General features: G+C 40.2%; 1 protein-coding gene across 3 annotated transcripts in view; it reads right to left on the bottom strand.

Annotated features, from left to right (window-relative positions):
• Positions 1-27,448, bottom strand: part of LOC137657627 (zinc finger and BTB domain-containing protein 14-like) — a 59,028-nt gene that overhangs the window by 30,662 nt on the left and 918 nt on the right. For all 3 annotated transcript variants that reach the window (XM_068392006.1, XM_068392005.1, XM_068392004.1), the window contains exons 2-5: positions 24,929-25,024; positions 17,711-18,247; positions 6,924-7,223; positions 3,169-3,285 (exon numbers count right to left, since the gene is read on the bottom strand). In XM_068392006.1, coding sequence (XP_068248107.1) covers positions 3,169-3,285; positions 6,924-7,223; positions 17,711-18,247; positions 24,929-25,012 — 1,038 coding nt within the window. In that variant the 5' untranslated portion in view covers positions 25,013-25,024. The remainder of the gene's footprint in view (positions 1-3,168; positions 3,286-6,923; positions 7,224-17,710; positions 18,248-24,928; positions 25,025-27,448) is intronic.

The raw sequence follows: 27,448 nt of genomic DNA on the forward strand, positions 1-27,448 counted from the left end.
TTGGAAGCGTTCTAGGTTTTTAATATCGTTTCTATATAGCGTCCATGTTTTACATGCATACAGGGGCGTGGAGAGGACTACTGCCCTGAACACCATTATTTTGGTGGTCATTGTCAGTGTGTGGTTGTTAAATACGCGGCAGTTGAGTCGGCCACAGGAGGAGTGGGCTGCCCTGATCCTGTTCTTCACGTCCTTTTTGCTTGTGGGAGCTGGTGTCAGGATGCTCCCTAGTATTATACCGTGGCTAAAAACAAAGGAGATGGTTCAGTAGCCTGTTGGGTGAGCTGTGGTTCCCCACAACCCAGCAGGAACTACCTCCACCTTATTACAGTTTTAACAGCCATATAAAGCTTCGCTAATAGCATACAGTACTCCTATTAAAGGACGAGGGTTTGTATTCGTGTAGAAACTAATTGATATTTTGTAAGAAAAGACTAGTTTTTTCATACTAACCAGTCAATCATACACATGCCCAGTCATAGTCTAAGTATCTCCAAACCCTAAGATATTTTAACTAGAATGTAAGGGTATTCTCATTGCATATATGCCACCTGTACCCTTAGGTATCAATCAATCTCCTCCCCTTTTTATGTAGTTTAGAAATGAACCTACTGTACATTACAGTATTCAGAGGCTAGGAGAAGGTAACTCACTATGTCATAGACTGGACTGTAGAGAAAAAAAATATTTTTGTTTATGAGAAAGTTTGTTCCATCACATCCAATTGGGATATTGTTGTACCTTTAATCTACCTCAATTGCTGTTGAATTTGATTGGACAAGGAAAAGAACGGCCTACATCAGACAGGACATGCATGAATCATCATCATGTAAGAGCAGATCAACTGGACAGGTGACAAGCATAGTGGTATTCAGCAGGAAGATAAAGCAGCATTGGAATGGTCATGTTTTGAGTAGTGAGGAGTGTCAAGCCAAGAGGTAGCTAGCTATAAAGGGATCATGGTAAATATGGGCAAGTAGAACAATGGACAGTGCAGGACCAGGTAGAGGAAGTAAAGCGGTGACACGCTGACTAGGTTAATAACTGGTACTGGGCTGGGTTGGCACTTTGTCAAAAGGCTGGTGCTCCTCCTCAGATACTATAGAATTAGACAACTCTATCATCGACCAGGATACAAAGGGCTACAGTACAGACGAAGACCTGTCTGATGTAACACTATTCAGACCTCAAACTTGTGGACCTTCTTTGTTTACAAAGCCCAACCATTGATTTGACAACAGCTCATAGCAAAACTGAAAGGGGTTGCCAGGAAAACAAAGCACACTGCAGAAGCTGCTATCCAAGAGTAGTAGGTCTCGGTCAATACAACATGTAAAAGTATGGCAGACCTAACCTGAAAGGCCTTTACACACTTAATGAAACAAAGCGACTAGATGTAGTGAAAATGCAAAATACTTAACAAAAAGGGTACACGCATAAAAGTCTCTGAAATCATAAAGCTGGCAAAGAACACAAGCATAAGAAAGTATAGGTATATCATATCATAAAATCCCTAGGAAAATTAATAAAAAGGTGAGAACTTATAGGTATAACCTCATGTGTCTTCAAAACATCTGAAACAACAAAATAATAGGTAAAACTAAATGCATAAACTAATTGACTCGTTTGTGGAAATGACGAAATTCCACATATTAAAAATTACATACCATAAAAGAAAATAACTTGCCAAGATATCAAAAGACTATTAATGGTAAGAGGGTATTCACACCAATACAGAAGTACAGTCCAAAAAACTAACCAAAAATACAGTACATAAAGTACTGTACAGAATACATAGTTAACAACATTCAGCCTACCCTCCATTTACAGTGCAGTGAAGACACTAATGAAAGAGGTTAGTTAGTTATCAGTAAGCACAAAATACTAAAAAAACTCAAAATTTAAAAAAAATATATACAAATATTCACAAATTATTTCAAATTGTAGGAAAATCCACTAGAATAACAATATGGAATACAAATCAGCATAACTCCATGAATGAAAAAAAAATATAAAATCATGCACAGCCATCATAATAAAACAAAATACAAAAAGTAGCTGGGAGGAACCAAAATAGCGTACTTTTTAAACCACGAGTAAAATCAGTAGGGGATTTAGCGTTTTGAAGCTTCATCTGTGGTGGATAACGGGGGAGGGTGCGCTGTGGCACCCTAGCAGTACCAGCCAAACTCGGTTGAGTCCCTTGTCAGGCTGGGAGGAACGTAGAGAGGAGAGGTCCTCTTTTTTGTTTCATTTGTTTGATGTCGGCTATGAAATGCCTTGGTATATGTATGTATCATTTAAGAAAGGGAATAAGTGAAAACAAATGGAAATTAACAAAGTAGCTCATGAATGAGGAAATATAATAATTAAAACAATGATGGATAATAGCAATCTTGCAAAGAGCATATGAGCTAGAGAATACAACACACAACTGTTAACAGAACTACAAATTTACATAAAAGGAAGGAGGATGATTGATGGGTAACTATTGATACATGTAGTGCTTGCACAAAGAGACTACCGTACCCCTGTCTGTTAGACAAAAGACTGTTGAATCTATGGACATTTCAGACCACAAATGTGGCTGCATATATTGACTAATGCGGTTGTAATGAATCAAATATTAATTACACAGATTGGAATGTGATGATCCACTCTGACATACAAACCATAAACCAAAATATACCATAATCTCCATATAGAACAAGCAAATAATTGATATAAGCAGAGTATATCGAGTTGGATGAAAGCCGAGCACCAGAATAGTTCTACTAAAGGACCTATACACAAGGTAATTTACAGGAAAGGCTGAAGCAAATGATATGAAAGAGCATCACTTCACGGGAAATCTTATATGTCCTCTAATTACAACTTTGCTCTTTTCTAAATGGTCTTCCCGTAAAGTACCAATAGTGGATTTCATATATTCAATGTTTTCTTCCTATGAAGACAGGGTTACATTGTGCTGGTAGGTAAATTCCATTACGCATTGAGATAAGAATTATTTACCACTTAATGACAACAAAGGTTACATTTTGTTCGTAGGTAAATTCCATTGTTCGTTGATAGAAGTCATTTACCACTTAATGACAAGAAATAAATTAATACATAGACTAAGGTTGTTTCTACTAATGAAGAAACAAAATAGAAAGCGATTACACTTACCATTGACTGTGTACTTTGATGATCTGGCGGGAGACCTTTCTCCTCTGAAAAACCTTGTAAGTGAAATGCAGTGGGGTCCCTCTTTCCATGGTCACTATCCCAACTATGCCCTCCATCCTAAAATAGATTGTTGGACTTTGAGTCATTTACATAATTGAAAAATTCAAAAAATCTACATGGGACTTAACATATACAACAATGCCCCACAGATATCCTAATCCATGATTAAATTATCTAAAATAATCTTATCAATCTCTCCAAATAGCTCTATTTCCTATCTATCAATTCACTTTTCACCTGTGGCTTTACCTGTTAAGAATAAAGAAAGTAAGCAATTTAAAATGTACAATTATCTTTGGGTACAACTAATGAAATCATGAAAAAAGGTTTAGATGAAAGTAGGGATTGGAGAGTGAAGAGAGCTCATTTCACATCTAACATTATACAGTATATGAAAAAAAAATAATGATGATGGATAAGCTACTCCTGAATGAGAGTCACTATATACAGTATAACTGTTACTATCTTATGCCTAACCTCTTTATGTACAGTATATTATCTTATGTTGTATAGCAAGTCCAATATTCATCCTCGTACTTGTGTGTTGGTTGCAGTGGAAGTGTGGGTTAAAGGACTCAAGTATGTATACAATAGTTAAGAAAAATATAATTACTTTAAGAATATGTGATCTGTGTCTGCACGAGTACAAACCCTCATCCTTTAATATGAGACTCGTCTTTGGAGGGGAAGAAGTTGCTATGAACCAATATCAGAGTGGTTTAACCTCCCACAGAAATGCTAGAGCACCTAGTCCTGTATAGTAGCATAGGTGATGACACCTCCCAGCCTCCTATTGGTGTGAGCATGCAGAAAACACAGGCCTCTAATTAGGCATATACAAAGTGCACATAGTTCACGGTAACAGGAGACCCTATATCCTCGTACTATATAGGATATATTGTCCGAATGTATACAAATTTAAGAAATGGGCTCGAATACATTCTATCCATCACACTGTTCGTCTGGAAGGATACTTCTTGACTAATCTTGTCTAAAATGATAGGTTGCTCAACTATGAAGCTAACTTTCATCTGATATCTAATCCAGCTAGTAGTGGCCAGAATTGCTGCACCCACAACTGACTAGACATTAGTAAATTCTCAGGCCTGGGGATCTAAATATTTACTCTGTCCAAGATCATGCAAGTAAATTTCAACCACAGTTACTAGAGCGAGGTCTTTGATCCTCGAGGGACGACAAAATGCCAATTAACAATCTTTGAACCCACTTTCACGGGAGCTATGGAAACATCTACAAGGTCACTGCACTCACTAATGAGCACAAGAACATCAACAAACAAACACTCAAGTCTCGGAATTCTATGGTTCCACTGTCGTTGGACTGGAGTTGGGTGCCGTGAGGCTATTAAAAGCCTCATATACAAGTAGCCTCCCCTTCAGCAGCGTGACTGCTTTTGGCCCTCATACTGCCAGAGACTGACAAGTACAGCGTACTTCTAGAGCGTAAAAGTGTGCACTGTATCCGGTGGCACGCAGGCATGTTGCATGTATGCAGATCAGTTGGTGAAGAACCTTGTTGCCAATTGCACCCACTCAATGAGGCATCTTGCCACTCATGAGAACACAGAGCAGTCCTGGGTAATCAATTGGCCCTGTTCTCAGTCATGCGAGCACAGAGGAATTTTTGTACAAGAAGTGGCCACATAGGGTGACAATTGGTGACAGGTGACCTTGTTCCCTTAATCACGGGCACTTGGGAGTGTCCCTGGTGACCCAGCATTAAAAGGAGAATGATCACGTGGGTGAGAGATCGAGGTGTACCTCGATCATCCAGGGGAAGGATGGGGTGACAGGCTGCACCCTCCATCCTGACCAACAGTACAATATGCTTGTTTGGTTTGATATGACACCGAGCACCAATAGCATCACATACCAAGACACATTAACAGTTTGGGTTGGTTATCGGTATTACATCGTCTGTTTCTCTCACTTCAGAAAAGAGATTGGTTGAGCATCCAGGGAAATGGAGGAAAAAGGCCTGAGCCCTTCACCCCAACTGTCATTACACATACACAGCTTGATATGAGACAGAGCGTAGATAAGCCCTGTATCCCGTACCGAGAAACCTTCCCAGACTTGTTGTCTCTCTGAAGTGTGAGCAGGAGAGCTGGGTCACAATCATACATGACACCTGTTGATCAGATTTCCTGGAATTCTTTGATAATATCTTCTTCTAGTTAGTAGGTTGGCTAGGGCAACAGCCACCCATTGATATACTACCGCTAGAGAGTTATTGGGTCCTTTGACTGGCCAGATGGTTATGGCTCATTTTGTCTTTGCCAACACATACACCAAAAAGTCTGGCCCATTCTTTCCACATTCTCCTCTGTGTTTATACACATGACAACACTGAGATTACCAAACAATTCATTTTTGCTCAAGGGATTAACTACTACACTGTAATTGTTCAGTGGCTACTTACCTCTTGGTAAGGGTAGAAGAGACTCTTTAGCTAGGATAAACAGCTCTTTTAGGAGAAGGACACTCCAAAATCAAACCATTGTTCTTGTCTTGGGTAGTGCCACAGCCTCTGTACCAGAGCCTTAAACTGTCTTGGATTAGAGTTTTCTTGCTTGTGAGTACACTCATGTACTGTATGTTGTTCTATCTTATTTCTCTTCCTCTTGTGTTTTAAAGTTTTTTAAGTTTATATATAAAAGATCTAATTTAATGTTCTTAAAATATCTTATTTTAATTGTTTATTAATTTGCTTAATAGTTTATTTATTTCCTTGTTTCCATTCCTCACTGGAGTATTTTTCCGTGTTGGAGCCCTTAGGCTTATAACATTTTGCTTTTCCAACTAAGGTTATAGCTTAGCTTGTAATAATAATAATAATTAGAAGTTGCAGCATCTGAAGAGTCTAACAAAGATGAAGTAGAAGAGGAGGAACTACCAGAAGGGGAGCGCACACACTTCTTGCCCGCCTTATTCTGGGTCAAGGTCTTCAAAATCAATAACAAATCTCCCACAGAGGAAGAGGCCGCAGGGCAGTCTCTGAAAGAAGAGACAACACCACAAGGTGCCACACCATTCAGCTTCTCAACAGGAAAAGCAGTAGGGAAGATCATCCAGGGGCAGGCCCTTAGAAGTCCTGACTGTGCTAAAAATGCTATCTCCTACCAACAAAGCACCGCCAATGCCCAAGGAAAACCAACTTCTTTAGGTTTATATTGTTATAGTGATCACACAGCTGTACACTGCCCAGCAAAAGGCGCAGTGAGGATGATATTAATGGCAGTTTTGCACATAAACCCATCACACAGTTGTCGCTTAACCAGAAAACAACTGCATAACTTTACACTTTCCATTTATTTTATCCAATTTTACCCAAATACAACAGCACAACTCCCCATTTCCCCATTTATCTAGAAAACGAAAGCAAAATATTTATAAAATCCAAAATTTGAAGGGCAGCAAGAGTGAGTGTGTAGTGCTTATGGCCAAAGTCAAAAGTAAGTGTCTAAATGACTGACAGGCAGGTATAGGTTCCACACCACTAGCTGGTAGTTATAACGGCAGTTCCAGCCTGGACGATGGGTTGTTTTTGTGTAGGAACAATTAATAGTCAACACTTTATGATGTATTAGTTGAAAATAGTTGAATGAAGCAATACTGTATCTAAGTATAAAAAAAAAAAAAACAGCATGGAATCAACGGCTAGAAAATTCTTACACTCTGTAAACTGGGGCCCGGTATGGCTTGAGAGACAATATCTTCAAAGGTCTGAGGTTGTAGTGGATATTGTTGCGGGATATTGGGATTGAGGGTTTCTGAATCCAATTCACTTCCAAGAGAATTTTCAAACTGCAGTTCTCCCGATTCACTCCGTAATTTAGTTCTACTTGGTGTGCATATTTCTCCCGTCACAGTACTTTCTATATTATCATTAGTATCTATGTCTGTAAGCTGAAGATCTTCATTTTCGTATTTCAAATCTGGTTCCTCTTTAATGACAAAATTAGTTAAAGGTGCCTGCAAAATAGAATCCATAATAAATAAATTTTAAAACATATATGTATACTATACTATATCCTGTACATCAGTTCATTAAAACCCTGTACAGTTCAGTACAACTAACATTTAAAAATAACCAGTATGACTTATTCAGTACAGTATCCAGAAATAAAAAATCCCTAATACCTATTATAAAACTCTTACAGTTATGATGTCTAATGTGAGGAAATAATTCATAGTGATGAACGCTGCTGTACAAGAATTAGAAATTTAATGAAAATTCAGAATTAGCATTAATCAAAGAAGGTTGAGATACCATATAAAGGAATAGATTCAAAATAAAAGATCTACCTTGGACTGTATTCTTCATTGTTCATACATATTGTTCATAACGCAAATGAAAACATCATGTATAATATACACTCTTAATATCTATCTAGTTAGTACACCCTATAGAGCAGCTCAATTAATTTGCACAGTCTAATCACATGATATGCTGCTTAATTGGCAGTTACAGTACTTCATTTTTGGAAGGTCTACTCATTGCCAAAGATAAGGTACTGTATGGCAAAAACAAATTTTTCTAAAGAGCTGTAATTTGTATTTTTCTTGACTATACAAACCTAAATCCTTTAATAGGAGTATGACTTCACCGTAGCTGGAACATCCGTTAAAAATTTAATGAGGTAGTTATAACTACAGATATATGCTGTGGAAGCTCCACCCACCTATCATTCAGACACTTACTTTCAACCTTAGACCTGGTTTCTGTGGTTATGAAAAATGATATTTTAATTATAAAATAAATTTTTGAATATACTTACCCGGTGAATATATAATAGCTGCAACTCTGCGGCTCGACAGAAAACACACTCAAAAACTCGCGAGCGATCGCTATGAAGGTTGCGGGTGTGCCCACCAGCGCCACTATCGGCCAGATACCACTCTTGCATGTAAACAAACCCTTCAATTCTTCTCGTCCCGCTGCGTCTCTATTGGGGAGGAAGGGAGGGCCTTTAATTTATATATTCACCGGGTAAGTATATTCAAAAATTTATTTTATAATTAAAATATCATTTTTAAATATTTAACTTAGCCGGTGAATATATAATAGCTGATTCACACCCAAGGCGGTGGGTAGAGACCAGAGTTAATTAAGTTTACAGCGTATAAGCTAAGAGTTTTTGACAGTTATCAATATAACAAAACCAAAATATATAGGTACCTGGTAAGGAAGTTGACTTAGACGATTACTCTGCCTTATAAGTCTGTCTTCCTCACGAAGCCCAGCGATCCTCTTAGGATGCTGAAAGATTAAGGGCTGCAACCCATACAACAGGACCTCATCAAATCCTTAATCTGGGCGCTCTCAAGAAATGACTTTGACCACCCGCCAAATCAATCAGGATGCGAAAGGCTTCTTAGCCTTCCGTACAACCCAAAAAACAATATTAAAAACATTTCAAGAGACAGATTAAAAAGGATATTGGAATTAGGGTAATGTAGTGGTAGAACCCTCACCCACTACTGCACTCGCTGCAACGAATGGACCCAGTGTGTAACAGTCCTCGTAAAGAGTCTGGACATCTTTTAAGTAAAATGACGCGAACACTGACTTGCTTCTCCAAAAAGTCGCGTCCATAATACTTTGCAGAGATTTATCTTGCTTGAAGGCCACGGAGGTTGCTATATCTCTAACTTCGTGCGTCTTAACCTTAAGCAAACATCGGTCTTTCTCATTCAAGTGAGAATGAGCTTCTCGTATTAAAATACTCTTTCCAGTTCGTTGCCTACGATCTCTGATAAGCAAGGAATATCAAAAGATTTAGGCCAAGGACGAGAAGGCAGTTCATTTTTGGCCAGGAAACCAAGTTGAAGTGAACAAGTGGCTTTTTTCTGTAGAAAAGCCGATGTTCTTACTGAAGGCATGAAGTTCACTGACCCTTTTAGCCGAAGCCAAGCACACTAGGAAAAGTGTCTTGAGGGTGAGATCCTTCAGGGAGGCTGAATGTAATGGCTCAAACCTGTCTGACATCAGGAACCTTAGGACCACGTCTAAGTTCCATCCAGGAGTTGCCAAACGACGTTCCTTAGAGGTCTCGAAAGACTTAAGGAGATCTTGGAGATCTTTATTGTTGGAAAGATCTAAGCCTCTATGTCGAAAGACCGAAGCCAACATGCTCCTGTAGCCCTTAATCGTGGGAGCTGAAAGGGAGTGAACCTTTCTCAGATGTAAAGAAAATCTGCGATTTGGGCTACAGAGGTACTGGACGAGGACACAGATGCTGACTTGCACCAGTCTCGAAAGACTTCCCACTTCGACTGGTATACTCTAATGGTAGAAGCTCTCCTAGCTCTTGCAATCGCACTGGCTGCCTCCTTCGAAAAGCCTCTAGCTCTTGAGAGTCTTTCGATAGTCTGAAGGAAGTCAGACGAAGAGCGGGGAGGCTTTGATGGACATTCTTTACGTGGGGCTGACGTAACAGATCTACCGTTAGAGGAAGACTTCTTGGAAAGTCTACCAGCCATTGAAGTACCTCGGTGCACCACTCTCTCGCGGGCCAGAGGGTAGCAACCAACGTCAACCTTGTCCCTTCGTGAGAGGCGAACTTCTGCAGTACCTTGTTGACTATCTTGAATGGTGGGAATGCATATAAGTCCAGAAAAGACCAATCCAGTAGAAACGCGTCCATGTAGATTGCTTCTGTATCTAGGACTGGAGAGCAATAGATTGGTAACCTTTTGGTCAACGAGGAGGCAAAGAGGTCTATGGTGGGTTGACCCCAAGTAGCCCAAAGACTCTTGCCCACGTCCTTGTGGAGGGTCCATTCCGTGGGTATCACCTGACCCCTCCGACTGAGACAGTCTGCCAAGACGTTCAAGTCCCCCTGGATGAATCTCGTCAACAGGGAGATGCCTCGAATTCTTGACCATAAGAGAAGGTCCCTTGCGATCTCGAGCAGCGTGAAGGAGTGTGTGCCTCCTTGCTTGGAGATGTACGCCAAAGTTGTGGTGTTGTCTGAGTTGACCTCTACCACTTAGTTTCGAAGAAGCTTTCTAATATCATCAAGGCCAATTGGACTGCTAATAGCTCCTTGCCGTTGATGTGCATGCTCTTCTGACTTGAGGTCCACAGACCCGAGCATTCCCGACCGTCCAGGGTCGCACCCCAACCCAAATCCGACGCGTCTGAGGACAACACGTGGTTTGGGTTCTTGACTGCTAGGGATAGTCCCTCTCTCAGACTGATATTGCTGTCCCACCATTTCAGGCATGCCTTTACTGGTTCGGAGACTGGGAATGATACCGTCTCTAATGTCTTGTCCTAGTTCCAGTGAGAGGCTAGATGGAACCGGAGAGGCGGAAGGTGTAGTCTCCCTAGTGAGACAAACTGCTCCAGGGATGAGAGAGTCCCTACGAGACTGTTTCAACTCCTGACTGAATAAACGTTTCGTTTCAGCATTAGTTGGACTTCGAGCAGGGCTTGACTGCGAATCTCCATCCCCAAATATAGAATAATCTGGGATGGGATCAGTTGGGACTTTTAGGTTGACCAAAAGTCCCAACTCCCTGGCCAGACTCAGCGTCAAAGGTAGATCCTGCAGACAGCGAAGACTGGACGATGCTCTGAGAAGCCAGTCGTCCAAGTACAGGGAGGCTCGGATCCCCGATAGATGGAGGGATTTTGCCACATTCCTCATGAGCCTCGTAAACACGAGAGGCGCAGGACTGAGGCCAAAGCACAGGGCTCGAAACTGGTACCCCACATTCCTGTAAACAAACCTCAGAAACGGTTGGGAATCCGGGTGTATAGGAATGTGGAAGTATGCCTCCTGAAGGTCGAGAGAGACCATCCAGTCGCCTTCCATAAATGCTGTCAAGACAGCCTGGTAGACTTCATCGTGAAGTTTGTCTTGACAATGAACACATTGAGCGCACTTGCCTCTTACGTACTCCTGCAGTGAACATGGCTGCCAAATCATTGGAGCCATCCCTGAGGGACTTGTTCCTGCAGAGAACGTGGCTGTCAGATCATTGGAGCCATCCCTGAAAGCCTTGTTTATGCATGACATAATTGTACAGCAAAACTTCAAAGGCTCGAAAATAGCTCTGAAGTCAACCTGTAAAATCTTGGAGCGTCTCATGGCCAGGCGCCAGGGAGAGTCTATGAGGTTTGAGAAGTCTATCTGGGCAGAGGCAGGAACTCCCAAGCCGAGAACTTCTCTCGTGTCATATCAGACTCTCGCTCTATAAGCCAGCTTAAAAGAAGGGAAAGCAAAGGCTGTCTCCCCCAAACTCCTCCTGGTGATAAACCAGTCGCCTAGCAAACGTAAAGCTCTCTTAGAAGAGCGAGAGAGCACTAGCTTATAAAACAAAGGCTTCGAAGTAGCTAGGCCTAGTGTAAGCTCTGACGTTTAGGCGAACGAGGAGCAGCAGTTACAAAAAGATCCGGACAAAGATCCTTAAAAATCAGCATGATTTATTTAAAGTCCATAGAGGGCTAAGCAGCTTTAGGCTCCTCTCCGTCTGACAGAGTCCTCAAGGGAATATCAGTAGGAGGGGGAACAGCAACTTCCTCATCTGAAGGAACCTTGTCCGACAATAGCCGAGTCTCAAGCAAGGGAGAGACCTACCGTGGTGGCAATGCTTTACAAGCAGAGTCCACACGCACTGGTGCATTAGTAGCGGACCAGGACGCAACGTCATGTAACTGCTTGACAGTCTGTGAACTGTCAACAACAACAGGTGCGTGAGGACGCACAGCGTCCACTCGAGACTGCTTTGACCGCCTAGACTGAGCAGTCAAAACAACTCTAGAATGCGGAGGTTGACGCTCAGCGTCAAAACAAGTCAACTCCGATTGTTGGCGAACGTCCTGAACGTCAACAGGAGCATCAGCAAGTGGCCTAACGTCCAAATGTGGCTGAAAATCCACACGAGACCGCATCGAGTGTGGTTCTAAACAACCTGACTGACGTGACTTGGCTACGCCAACGTCAACAGGACGCACAAAGGAACGTTAGGGTGGCTGAAGGCCAGGATCTCGATGAGATAAACGGCTAGGCTCAACGGACTTATCGGCAGAATAGTCTTCCATAAGGGAGGCAAGCTTATTCTGCATGTCTTGCCGTACAACCCATTTAGGATCAACGGGAATGGTTGCGGTAAGAGACGAGGGTAACGTCTGTGACTGCAAAACCTTGCCTACAAAAAGACTCTCGGAGTCTGTGTTACGCTTTTGTTTAGGCGGCGAGCAGTCTTCCGATGACTGCATAGGGTCAGAGCTGTCCTAATAGTTAAAACCAGGACGCTGGACCTGTCCTGAAAGGACTGACTTTCGCTTAAAGGGCCTCGAAACCTTGTTCCACGGTTTCTTATGCGAAAAGCCTTCGGATGACGAGGAGAAAATCGTCTCTCTCGCCTTATGGTAGGGGTGATCTTGGTAAGATACACCTGATACCATAGAGGGAACGTCTGTTCGCTGATCAAGGCCTCTCGAACCCATAAGTCGTACGACATTACTTCTCCTCTGGGCTTGGGAGCTTGCAAGAGGTCCCAGACTAGGCGAACGACAGGCACGAACAGACGAACCCTCGGTCGCAACACTGATAACACTTTGCGCAATATCACTTTATCACTACGATTTTCTGTTTTGCACTTATTTCACTGAAATCGAATTTTTTAACAATTCACATTAGGTATGAATAAAACTGATTTCTACCTGAAGCACGCAATTCTACCCTCATCAAAAGGTTGTAATTGCGAAATCAGTCGTATAATGTAAGCACATTAATACCAGCAAAAAACAGTAAACATATTCTAAGATAAAAAAATCAGTGGCTGGGGAAGAGACTAAACACTAGTTCATTCAAAACTACGTTTTAAATCTCTCACCGTACAGTGCCTTGGGACGAGAATAAAAACTAAAAACGTTTTATCCTTTCTTCCCGTACAGAGACTAGGGACGAGAGTAACTCGAGAACAACGTTACTCGCTTGGGACGAGATAAAGATCGGAACGTTCTCTCTCCTCTCTCTCTCTCTGTCTCTATCTCTCTCTCTCTCTCTCTCTTGATTTCGCACCGAAGAGAAGAGCCCACTTATCTTTCGTCAATAAACAGGTTATTTGACCAAAGAAAAAAACTGAAAGGTTTTTCAATTAAAAGTTCCTTTAAAATAGTCTTTAAAACATTTAAGCTTTGAAAGAAAAAAGAACAAAACGTCAGAATCGATTTACTCTTTCTGCAAAGTGAAACCGTGATACTCTCTCTCTCTATCGTAACGATAGAGCGCGAACTGCGTAGCATAAATAAACTAAACGTTAGTTCATCTTTGAAACAGTACGAAGACTATTCAAAGAAAAAAACTATCATAAAATATTTACTAAAAATATTTCATTTAATAAGTTTTAAATCATTAACTCTGTAAAAGTTATTTACGATTGAAAAGGGCTCAATGTTGTTTAACTTCGGTTTCCAAGTTAGGACCGCCTACTCTTAGGAAAGGTCGCATATAAACAAATCATTAAAATTTATTTTGATGTTTATTATAAATGGAAAGCTAATCGAAGAGGCCTAATAAAGGCGGTTGAGATATAAAATATATAGAGGAAAATCTATAATTAATTTATAACGTGATAAGATAATTGTTAAAAGCCTAAAACACACTTCCGTCTAAGGGAAGGGTCGGCCATTTAAAAGTCAAAGAAAGTCCATACTCTTTCTTGTCATCAAAAATTAAATCTATCCAAAAACGAGTTCAAGATTTAAGATGAAGATAAAACACCTGCACTGCGAAAGCTCAAACCAAAATGAAGTACTTCACCAAATATGTTGAGAAAACTCCAGGTTCTACAGCGAGTATTGATACGTCTTGTCGTCAACGTCGACAGAGAAGAATTGAAGGGTTTGTTTACATGCAAGAGTGGTATCTGGCTGATAGTGGCGCTGGTGGGCACACCCGCAACCTTCATAGCGATCGCTCGCGAGTTTTTGAGTGTGTTTTCTGTCGAGCCGCAGAGTTGCAGCTATTATATATTCACCGGCTAAGTTAAATATTTAAAAATGACAAATTACTTTAAGAATTTGATATTTTTCTTACATGAGTACAAACCATCATCCTTTAATAGGAGACTCATCCTTACAGGGAATGAAGGCCTTTTGAACTAAAACCTGGCTGGATTAACTTTTAGGAGATGAGAATGAGAGATTACAAGAGAGGAAGTGAAAAGAGCACTACATGAAATGAGAGCAGGAAAAACTCCTGCATGAATGGTGTGAGGGCTGAGATGTTATCCCTTTTACCCCCAAAGGACGTACTGGTACGTTTCACAAAACTCATCCCTTTACCCCCATGGACGTACCGGTACGTCCTTGCAAAAAAATGCTATAAAATTTTTTTGTTTCATATTTTTGATAATTTTTTGAAAAAATTCAGGCATTTTCCAAGAGAATGAGACCAACCTGACCTCTCTATGACAAAAATTAAGGCTGTTAGAGCAATTTAAAAAAAATATGCTGCAAAATGTGCTGGGAAAAAAATAACCCCTTGGGGCTTAAGGGTTGGAAATTTCCAAAGAGCCTGGGGGTAAAAGGGTTAAAGGAAGGGTGTGTGAATGTGCTGGAATGGTTGGAGAGATTGTTTAATATCTGTTTTATGCTGTCAATGGTGCCAGTGGACTGGGTGTATGCGAGTATTGTTCTGCTATACAAAGGTAAGGGAGATGCGCAAGAATGTTGTAACTCTAGGAGTATTAGTTTGTTGAGTGTGGTTGGCAAAGTGTATGGTAAAGTGTTAATTAATAGGATTAAGGATAAAACGGAGGATGCAATCTAAGAAGTGCAGGGTGGCTTTAGAAGAGGTAGGGGATATATAGATCAGATTTTTCTAGTTAGGCAGATATGCAAAAAATACTTAACAAAAGGTAAGGAGATATATTTTGCCTTTATGGATAAAGAGAAAGCTTATGATAGAGTTGAGAGGGATGTGGTGTGGAATGTGATGAGGTTATATGGAAATGGTGGAAGGTTGTTGCAAGCTGTGAAGAGTTAATACATACGACAAGATAGGAAATGAAGAGAGTGAACGGTTTACAGTGAGAGTGGGGCTGAGATAAGGATGTGTGCTATCATCATGATTGTTCAATTTGTTTGTTGATGGAGCTGTAAGAGAGGTGAATGCTTAAGTGCTTGATCAAGGAATAAAACTGATAGATAAGAGTGATCATGAGTGGGTGGTGAATCAGTTGTTGTTTACAGAAGATACTCTGAGAGTAATTTTGTTCGTAGTGTACCAATTTTTGTGGTCTTCGTGAATGGGCGAATCCACAAATTTACAAATCCAACAAAAATTTTTATACACTGTCAGATTTTGGTATTGAACTTGGACACATTCGATTTGTGTTGGTGACCTACATTTTCTAAACCATTGTGGATAACTAATTATTTTTATTTGTTATTGTGAATATGTTTTATTTTGGTGTGCACAATATTTTTTTTTTCTTTTCTAGGTTTAGTTATTTTCTGAGATTACTACAGTTTATTTTTTTTTTTTTGCCTATATATTGAATTTTTTCATATATTTTCTAAATAAAAATAAAACAGCATATCTGGCATTCTTAGCTCGGGTCTCTTCCTCATAAGTGTTGTAATTACCCCTCTTTGTTTTGCGTGAGTTTGGTGTATGCTTATTTATGGTGTCGACTGCATCGTTAGCTGCCTGGACAAGTAGAGCATCCTGGTTTGATGTGCAGTCTGCTGGGTTTGGTAGGCCTGGTGTAGTAGGTTCTTTGGTCTTAACAGAGCCAGTTTTCAACCACTGCATTAACAACATGTTTGAAAGTGATATGCCTACTAACTATCTCGTCTCTATTTAAAGGCTGTTAATTACCACTGAGTAACAACAAAAGGTTTTGAGTAATGTTTTAGCTTGGGATGCTATATTAGAAGAGCTTGGGTAGTTCTGTAATTTTCTTTTTTGGCAGCAACATTATAACCATTTGTAGTGATAAGTAATCCCTTAATCAGTGTTAATTATTAAAAATTTTAATAAATGAATAAAAGCAATGCATTACAAAGGAACACTATTATAATTGGGGTTCAACTAATAACCAAAAAGGTAAAAGTTCCAAAACGGAAATCCACGAATTTAAGAATCCACGAACCAACATTTTTTATAAAACAACGAAAATTGGTACCCATGAATAAAAGTACATTCACAGTAGTGTATCTGTTGTAAACTCAGAGAAGCTGCATCAATTAGTGACAGAGTTTGAAAGGGTGCGTGAGAGAAAGATGCTGCGAGTTAATGTGGGTAAGAGTAAGGTTATGAGGTGCACAAGAAGGGAGGGTGATGCTAGATTGACTGTCATTGAATGGAGAGTTACTTGAAAAAGTAGATCAGTTAAAGTACTTGCTGGAAATGGTAGAATGGAAGCAGACAGTGAATAAAGGATGTAAAGTGTTGGGGGCAGTCAAGGGAGTGATAAGAGAAAAAAACATCAGTCGAGCATCCAGGAAAAAAGGGCTGGGCTCTTTATCCTGACTGACTGCTCACGTGCTCAGTTTGGTACAAGACAGCACAGGTAGCAGCCACATGAACACCTGTACCATGTACAGAGAAATGTTCCCGGTCCAGGTCGTTTGCTGGTACCTCGTCGTCTCTTATACTTAAACAGGGATTGGTAGGAGTCCTATGTGACTTCTGTTGACTGGTTTTCCTGGACTTGTTTTATATCTTCTTAAAAATAGTAATATCTCAAGAATCTAACAAAGACCAAGCAGAGGACAAAAAAAATAAGACCACAGGGGATTCTTCAAAAGGATCAGCAACAACACCAGCAAGATCCATAACATTTTACGTCTCCACGGGAGAAACATTAGTTGGGAAGACATCATAGGGCTAGCCTTAGAAGCCCTGGCAGCGGCAAAAAACTTTCTTTCACTGGTGGAATATAAACAATGCCCAAACTTCTTTAGGTTCAGGCTGACATTGTTGTCATACAGCCAGACTTAGTAAAGGGATGACTGCAATGTCATGTACGCCACTTAAAGCATAAGGATAATGAGATCAACAGTTTGCACATAAACCTCTCATACATTTGTGTCTTGTCTGGAAAACAATTACATATCCTTATACTTTTCACTTAATTTATCCAGGTTTACATAAACAAAACACCCTGATTCCACATTTATCTAGAAAGAGAAAGCAAAAATATTAAAAGAGCTAAAATTTGAGATGAAGCAGGAGTGCGTGCATACAGTACTGCTTGTGGCCAAAGCCCAAAGTGAGTGTCTGGCTGGCTGACAGAGGGTGAGGCTTCCCAGTGACCTGTCGGTAGTTATAACTACTGCAATGTACCTCATTAAATTTTTCATGGACGTTCAAGCTTTTCTGAAGTAATACTGCTATCAAAAGACAATGGTTTGTATTTGTATAGGAGCAAATTGTTTGCAATTGTATGAGAAAACAAGCAATGGTAAAGAATGAATAATAGTAAATACTTACAAATTGTTCCTCCCTATGCTTGTCATCATTGCCCTTATTGGTATTCTTGTCCTGACTATCATTCGAGGAAACATCGTTACACGAAATACGTTCTCCTTTCCCTGAACTACCACTCTTATCATTTGATTTATAACTCGTCTTTTTAATGGGAGGATGAGACTCTGTCCCAGGTGAATCATCCTCATGTCTCCTTTTCTTTTGTTTACTTTCACTCGAACATTTCACTTCGGAGTTATTGGAATCCTCATCGTAATGTCCAGGTTCATCAGGTACTGCTAAACCTTTGATTCTCAAACATTCCGCAGCTTTGATTAAACACGCAAGATCATTTTGCCCGACATTCACCTCACCAAGATACATATAATTCAGCAATGCCTCAAGATCCTGTTGGCGAATATCTTTCAGAATAATGATAGGATGCTTACATGGAGTTCTGTTTAAGATATCAACAAAGTAATCACTGCAGGTTGAAAGCACGATTTTATGGACACTGTAAAACTTGCCATCACATGCTAGGGTGATATCACTGTAGCTTTCCTGGGAAAAAAAAGGTTCATAGAGGTTGATATTTTTCTTCATTACAGTATACACATATGTACAGCATTTAATAATTTTCAAAATAAAGATGAGAAAAATATGAGTATATATATGAGCAATTTTTTCCCTACACTATACACACAAACTTTTACTAATGCTAAAATATTTGTACTGTACATGTATACTGTAGATACACTGCTGAATCAACAGTTGAAATAACTGATTTTAAAAGCAATTTCAATTTTTCCTAGCTATAAAATCCTGAATCCTCTAGAATAGGCATGTCTTTGGCAGAGCTAGATCAACCATTGAATAGTTAACAAGGTAGTTTGTTAATAACTCGTAGTGTGAGGGGGAAGCCCCGCCCACCCTGTTGTCACAGATTACCAACTTTTGTTCTAAGGCTTAAGACTGAGTAGGGTGATTGAGGTGGGAAATCTAATTCAAAAGACTTAGCTTTGTATAGCTATGAAAAATCCAAATTACCTTTAAAATTTGATACTTGTTCCTATGCATACACACACCTTTCATCTTTTAAAATAAGGAGACTTGCTCATTGGTAGAAGGAAGTCCAATAGGACTAAACTGGAAGGAACTTTCTTTCTTTGACATGTCATTCCTCCTGGTAAGTAAAAGATGTTAGGGCCTCTGACAGTACAGGCTTGAAAGAAAGCTAGTACAAGGATCCAGAAAACCTCTTCCCCTTACAGGGTCAGCAGTTCCTTACATCACAAGTAATGTTTGTTAAGACACTGACCTATAAAGTATTTCCCCTTGCCAGAAGGATGAATGGATTACTCCTGGGCAGATGCAGTCAGCAAAAACGTGTCCTGTCTTATAACTCACCAGCATCAGACATCCGACAAGTGTGTAACAGCTGTGGTTACTGCATCCCCTCAAGAGACAGCCAAAAAAGAGATAGAAGAGCCAGTCAGTCTACCTCTCCTCAAGACTCATGACAAACACACTTCCTTAAATTGGATGCATACAAGTCTCGTTAGGAAGATAGAAGTGCTAAACAACTACTGAGCAGCCAGCTCTGAACCCAAGGGAAAGGGATCCAAGCATCTGTGGGCAATGTCCATAAGGTAGAGAGAGGTAAACATGGGCCAATACCTTCAGACCCACCTTCAGGCTCAAGTAAGCCAACAGGTAAACCCGAAAGCTACTGACAGGACTAGTCTTGTTAGTTCTTACTTGAGATGGCAAGGTACAATATGACTAAATTCAAAACTGCAGACAAACAGCCTCACCATGCCAGAAGGAACGTCTGAAAATTTCCTCCTTGTTCCTGCTGGTGCTAACGAGAAGGCTGTCACAGTCACATGCGAGGTTTAGTGTCTTCCTCAAGTAGCACTGTGCTGTTCTGACATGACACCAGGCAACTTCGTGTCGACTTACACCGAGGGATAAGAACGAGAAAGTCCTGAATCAGTGTTTAAGACTGACTGGGTCTTCATTACAGTCCGAGATGATTTAGGCAACAGAAACCCCATCCCTAAAAATTTAGATATGAAGACATTGGAATTACTTAAATCTCTTTCTAGAGCAGAGAAATGAGACAGTCTTGAGGGAAATATACCTATGATGCCCTCCTGAGGTTGGCAGTAGGCATGTGTGCTAGTATACAGAGGATGAGGACCATCTCATCCTGGGACCTAAGTCACATGATAGACAACACTGCCAGAAGCTCCCTTCAAGCATGAACCGATCCCCAAAAAGGAGGGCTCCACACAATATTGTACTGAGGATCATCATCTCTAATTCTCTTGCCAAAGAAGAGAAGAGAGACAGTCTTGAGGGAAAGACCATATGATGCCTTCCTCACGTTAGCAGAAGGCCTATGTGCCCATGCTCCGAGGACCTAAGTCCCAGGGTAGACAAGTCGGCTCAAAATTTCTTTCAAGCATGGATCATTTCCCTGAAGATGAGGAATCCAAACTCTACGGAAGTGTTTCTTCAGCATAGGCAGACGATCCAAGATCTGTTGAAAAGTGCTCTGGCTATAGAGACACGTTCTTTCCAACCGACGTTATAGTGTCTCTCTCTCTCTCAGGACTTGTCTAAGAGTTAACAAAAGAGGACACCACTTGACTCTGGGTTACCCCATTGTGTCTCAGAAAAGGAACCACAAAGGTGGACAATCATGTTCCACTATCTGGACAGTGCAAGACCACAATCCCTTGAGAGACTGTTACCTTTTACTGTTATGTCACAAGTACCTGCCAAACCAGGCTCATGATCTGACTGACCATGTCCTGGGAAAACGTTCACTGGATAAGCTTCGTCATTCCCTCCAGGAGGAGAAAAAGCATCCAACCTGTCCTTACCTGGCTGAGAGTGTCAATGATCGGTGTGTGGGACTGCTCACACGTAACCAGTGCCACAGCGTTAGGTATCACACCATGCACATATTCCACTTGACGGACCCTAAAGGAATTGGTCCGGGCGAGAGCTCCATTACTCCCTCCTGATTGATGAGAATGGCTCCTAATGGCAAGAACGTTCCTCCTTAATCGTGGCAGGGATAAGGAAGGCATGAGAAATGTCTCATCTTCACTTGGCCTATAAAATCAGTTAGATACAGGCCAGGACCATTCTCTTGCATCTAATCCTAGGAAAAAGAATGTCATACCAGGCTCAATCTTTCAGCCAATCTCAGAAGTATCAGTCAAAGGAAAAGAGTAGATATTTCCTCTGGAAATGGAAGAACAGCTTCCTAAGGGCCAACGCGTTCCTCATATGTCACAACAGATTTGATGAAGGTAAGAACGTTTTCCCTCATCTTGCCTACAGATCCACCTGACCAAAGGTGATCTGTCACTCTATCCTGAGGGTGAAGAACACATGCTAGCACTTTTTACAAAGCCTCCTGTGTGACTTTCTTCCCTATAAGAAACGTCTGAAGAAGAGAATAGAAATGGGGGAGGAAGAATTGGTAGAGGAAAAAAAAGAGAGAGAAATCTCACTTTTCTTGCCAACAGTTCTTCCTTGCTACTATGAGTGGTTCAGTGGTTCCTACTGATCAGGAACAGTTGTGCTATCTCTCTGATTTTGCCAATACTAGTAAGGTACAAGGACAAATTCCTAGTCGAACCCCATTCTCAGGCATTTAGCATTTGCTTGGATGTGAGATTAGATCCTCCTGAATCACAATCCTCAGATCATAATAAGAGCGAGTAGTTGAAGAGTCATTCCAAGCGACAAAAGTATAAACACCCAGGTGAATATTTGCGTGAGTACCTATAGAACTAGACGTGCTTTTGGAATGACTGAAGGCCTGAATGAACTACACGTTCCTCAAGTTTTCCTCTCTGACAAACTGAGTATGGAGGAAAAGTTCCTACTGGCTTAGTCTATAGGAGTATGACTCGTGCTCCATCCTTGCGACGACGCATGAAGAGCAAACAGAAGAGGGCTGGATAAGGCTGTACAAGGATTATTCTTTCTCTGTCACATGTCTAGAAATAGAACCTGGAAAATAGGAATGGAATGGATTTGGACGAAAGAGGGAGGGAATGTAAAAGGTACGGAATTCCATTACTAACAGCAAGGGACATATCTCTTCATCACTTCCCCCAATCTTCTTCCTACTTATACCCTACCTGGGTAGGGGCAAGAACAGGTGGAACAGGGTCCAACCACTTCTGGAGGATGAAGCTGATGGTAGTCATAGCTGAGATTTGGAGAGGGATATGACCTTCCTCAAATTTGAGCCAATTGGCAAGGGCGCTCCAAAATCTTGGCTGCGGTTTCACTACGAAAAACCATAGCCCTTGTGAGACACTGAATGGTAGAAGAAGTAGTGCTAATAAACAGCATCCTCTTCCACCACTACCTCAACATCACTAGCCAGAGAGGTAGATCAGGAGTCTAGCACCTATCTGATCTTTAGACCAAGTACTGTATGTCTATGTGCCTGAAAGGAACTACCGTGACTATCATTCGGTCAATGGTAGATTGACTGATTTGAGGTTTTCTAGCATCCTGACATAAGTGTCATTGACGCTGATATCATTTATCATAAATAAAGAACAAAAGAATATTCAATTGAAACCATAAAAGCATAGATATTTCAAAAATTAAATAGCTTTCAGAAGACCTACTTCTTAAGTAAAGCTAAATATACCGCTAGCATAGCATGACACATCATGTCCAACAATCTTGGCAAGGACGAACCTGCCATCCTCACCTCGAGCCTCAAACAAATACAGTATCTATTTCTTTCAGTACTATAAGTAGGGCATTCGGTCAACAAAGGCCTCACTGTCAAGGGTAACAAACAGTCGTCCCAATATGGCTGGTGTTGGCCAGTAAACAGATATTCCTGTGTCAACTGAGTGTGACCAATGCAGAGACTACAAAGAGTAGCCTGCCACTTTCGGGGCATCATGTTATACTTCCAGGGAGATATCACATTCGTTACCTCTCGCATCTTATTTTCAACCAAACCATCCCAATGCTGCTGCCAACTATTAGAAATCAAATTCTTAATGTTAGGTAAACAATCATCATAAAGAATGGGATATCTTCTTGATCGCAACTCAGCAACAGCATTCTTTGCAAGTAAATCTGCCTTCTCGTTTCCAGACACCTAAGTGAGCTGGAACCCAGCAAAATAGAACCAGTGAGTGTTCGTCAACCTGCTCTGGTTTTGTTTCCTCTCCCTTGAATACAAACTCTAAAATCCTTATGTATCCAAGAAAATATAATTGGGAGGCATATCATCAATCAGGACAAAAACAGTTTTGTTCTATATCTGGGAAAAAGTTCCTGGTGCCAGAAGCAAGAGCAGTAGTGTACACTCCATCTGGTGAATGGGTGAAGTTATGTAGTCATCCTGAATCACTGCTCAAAAGCCCAAAGTGGTGAACAGTAACTGACTCGCTTTGCACAATCCACAACATGTTGAACAGGTACCAAACTGAGGTATCTCCTCTTTCAAATGTAATGAAGTACTTCATGAAAGAAAAGACAAAAACGGTACCATGAACCCTTCCCCCTATTTTGGCACAGAGCCATGTATCTCTAGCAAGATTGGGTACTGGGGTAGCCAACCAGCAATCCAGGCCGTGAGCACTGGGCTGTGCACAGGGGATAAGCATCTTCGAACAGCCTGGCTACCGGGGTAATCAAGCCAGCCACCAGGGCAATAGCACAAAGCAGTGTTCCTGGGTCACACAAGAATGGGAACAGCCGGGAACCATCCACCTTCCCAGAAAGAGAGGTGACGTCATGAGGAGTCCTACAGGAATTCTTACAACTGGCCGTCTTGGACTCCTTTTTCTGAGAAGAATCATCAGAATCTGAGAGGGAAGAGAAAGAGGAGAGTGACAGCTTCACACACGGCAGCATATCTTACCCTCAATCACTGAGGAGGTGGTGTTTTGTTCACAGGGATTGATCATCTGGTACTGGTGCAATAAGCAGTCACTGTTGTATCATTCCTACCTTACTGACAAACCCAAAAGAGTGTAAACAACACTCCAATGGGGAGAGGGCTACTTGCAGTAATCCCTTCACAAAGGTACTCAACACATGAGTTTTGAAGGTTTGCATCTACAGAGGAGCAAAATTCACTTCACCACATGGTCAACTTCCAGTGCACTTCTGCTTACAAGAGTGCTCAAAAGTTTTTAAAGATAAAAAAACATCACAAACGAATGTAAAAAAGATGCAACAGGTAAGAGAAGACTGTGGTGGCACATCAGTGGCTACCATGGCCAGGTAAAAAGTGGCTACTGTATTCTGTAATAAGCAGGTGGACAAGATTTTCCCCTCACGTCAACTACCATTAACTAAGATCCTAATTAACGATCCAATGAACGGAAGGTTTGTATGCGTGTTGGAACAAATAAGCAGTTGCAGTAAGATAGTAGATGACCCTTACTAATATGGAGAAGATCTTGTTTATAACTTCTAGACTATCTGAAGACCAAAGCTATGCACCTATTGTAAGGAAAGGGAGGGCACAATTCCTAGTTAACAGAAAGGGTAATGATTGGTTCTTATTGATAAAAGCCAAACCTTTAACAACCAAACATTATAAAACTTAAAATTGTGGTTTCAGCAAAGAGATACAAAGAGAAAACATGTTGATACAGAACGAAAAATAAGCACAGAAAACAATATTAATTGGGCTAACCACAACACTGCTTCATTTCAATAAATGATTGACATAGAAATGCACCAACAGCAGAAAAACTTCCCAATCATGTGACACAAAACTCATGTAATATTACCTGGTAATATAATTGTTACAATCTGCCTCTTGATACATACACATTTTGAAGACTATGACAATAAGCACAGCTTAATTACACTTGATGCACATACATATCACAAACAAATTAAATTTTACCATGAAACTAGTCATTATGAGTAATGATAGCTGCACAGAAAAAATAATGTGTAAAGATTGGTGACTGTAGGAGCATTCAATAAACTTTATGTGAAACAAAGTTCAAAAGAGACATTTCAGCAGATATGACACCATTGTTTCTAGTTTCAACAGCTACTAGAAAATGACTTTTTCAACTCAATTGGGGTATTAGTTCAAATATAAACAGTGAAATCATTTGTGGTTCAGGTGAACATGGATTAGCATTAATATTTGAAAACAAATGAATCCAACTTTTAGGAAGTGTTCAGTTACAAACAAGTATCTAAAAAATAACTAACCTTGTTTCTTAGATTAGATAATGTATGCATGAACGACGAGTGGTGATTATTCCACCGGAGAGAGAGTAGGCCATCACTAGACATCCTGATGCACTTCTGGAACAATAAACATCATACTATTACCCAGCTGTGTGAACATAACAAACAGGCAGAAATTCTGGCCAACAAAAGACTTCTATCTGCTAAAAGTGCACATTTGGCAAAAGTTTAGTTATCCAACAAATGATTATTAATAAATGAGAATGTAGAATGGTTTACAAAAATATTTTATATTACACAACAAAGAAAGCTATTTACTAATTGTTTCCAGATCACTCTTTAAATTGGCAAACACTTACTTTATATTTGAGAACAAATAACTGTAACTACACTTGTGTCATAATTATTGTACTATCCTTTGTAGGAAAACAATCATGCATTAAAACTAAAACAACAATAGTTCCAGAATACTACCTATGAAAAACCACAGAAGCAATAGACAAGATGTCTTCGGCTTCTACGCCTGATGCCTGGCAGATGATCTTACTGGAATTAGTATGGACCGGCAGGGGTCACTTGGCTTAGTTAGATAGGCACTGCGCATCATCCAGGAACTGGCTATCCTTTGATGAATCTAGCTAATGAATCCTCTATGGATTCAGTTATTCTATGGAAAGCGAAAATGACAGAATGGGCCCCAGTCACAGGCATGGAGGGGTGCTAAGAATCTCCATGTTTATTTGAAGGCCCTTTGCGTCAATAGATGTGGGAGGAAATGATGATGATAAAACTAACTTGAAAAACCATCAACAATAACAGCAGTTTTAATGGGTGAAATCTTGTAGAGAGCCTCCAACGTCTACGTTAATAAGTTTGTATGATGATCATATTGTTAACAAAATAGAAAGAGTTAAAGTCAATTTGAGCAAGTCTGTATTCATGTACATTTCCTAGGGTTTTCGACTTTACTACTATATAATTCTGTAACCATAATACCTGTTAGGGTGTATTAAAGATCAAAGTACTATATTTCAACTTTGTAAGCGTGTTAAAGAGTGGATTTCATAATTACTGTACAGCATAAGGTTTAGTGGTAACAATGATTTTTAAAGACAAATTATACGATGGCAAATAACCCTTGATGTCATCCACGCACTGAAGTCTATTCTAGGTTTACACTTTAACATTTTATGGCTGGCATGGACTGGTTTTATGAATTTGGCCATGATGCCCGGCAATGGGGCCCGATAGGCCAGTCAGTGCCCAAGTGCATCTGGGAGGAAACTCACCAAAGTTGGACAGCAAGAAAGAAGAAAGAAAGCAGAATGGGAGGTATAGTGAGAAGGCTAAAATGCTGATGGAGATAGGAGACAAAAGAGAGCTTTAAAGACCTTTAAGGAATGCCTACATTGAAGAAATTGAAGATCCCTGACCCGGGTGACCAGATATCCCATATTTATGACATTTGTCATGTGCCCCATATTGTCCGTTTTGTCCTTTATTTTCAATATTTGAAAAAAATACATTACACAAGTGAAATTTTCCAAAATACAGGGTAGATACAGCCACCCATAAATAATTTTAAAAGAATTATGAAAAGGTTTTCCTTGTATGTATTTCATTGTCTGCAATTCATTCAATATATAATGGCAAGTCATTTTAGTTATACTGAATATTCTTTACAGCTGCAAAACTTGCTTGATTGTAATACAGTACAGTATTGTAATGCTTTGACATGTTATGAATAGCTGTTTGTTACAAAATCTACAATGAACACAACTTCATGGAAGTTGTGTGTCTATATTGTTCAACAACCTCTCCAATTTCAATTTTCAAAATACGGTCACCCGTCCCTGACGACACTACCCGCTTAGGAGGATGACTGGCAAGGCATTAATAAATCATTTGATTTATAATCTATGGCACTTTCCTAGAATAGTTAGCCTAACCAAAAAGCATGTATCTATATTGTCAGCCTATGTTATACCTATGGTAGTTAACAAGCATATCTAAAAAGACCAGTCAATAAAACTACATTAGAGCCACTAAACCATAAAGACTAAAATTTAACTAATAACTTTACTGCTTCAACTTATATTCCTATGACTTTCAAGAGAAGATAGGTAGGTTACTGTAGCAATTGTACAGTATTTGATAAGTATAACATATGATCAAACTTGATTTTAGGCTTGCATAATACAGTAATAATGAGAAAACTATAGACTTGCGTCCCTGCTCGGTCCTTAAGGTCATGTAGCCTAAACATCGTCGAGTTCAAAATTGATCCCTGCTCCAAAATGGACCGCGGACCCGACCTCATAGGTTAGTCTACCGGCTTCAAGATCCAGCCCCTTATGTTAGGCGAGTTAGAATGCATCCTATGATTATTTAGAAAAGTTTGGGGTCTTTGTATAACAATAGACAGAACCTCCTCCATGCATAAAACATCACTTAACCTAAACTTTTCCTCTTAATCTAACCTACAAGCAATGTCCTTACCTACTAACCTAATGGGTAGCTATGACCAACCTTAGATTGATG

This window comes from Palaemon carinicauda, chromosome 18, assembly GCF_036898095.1.
Source record: "Palaemon carinicauda isolate YSFRI2023 chromosome 18, ASM3689809v2, whole genome shotgun sequence".
In the NCBI taxonomy this organism is placed as follows: domain Eukaryota; kingdom Metazoa; phylum Arthropoda; class Malacostraca; order Decapoda; family Palaemonidae; genus Palaemon; species Palaemon carinicauda.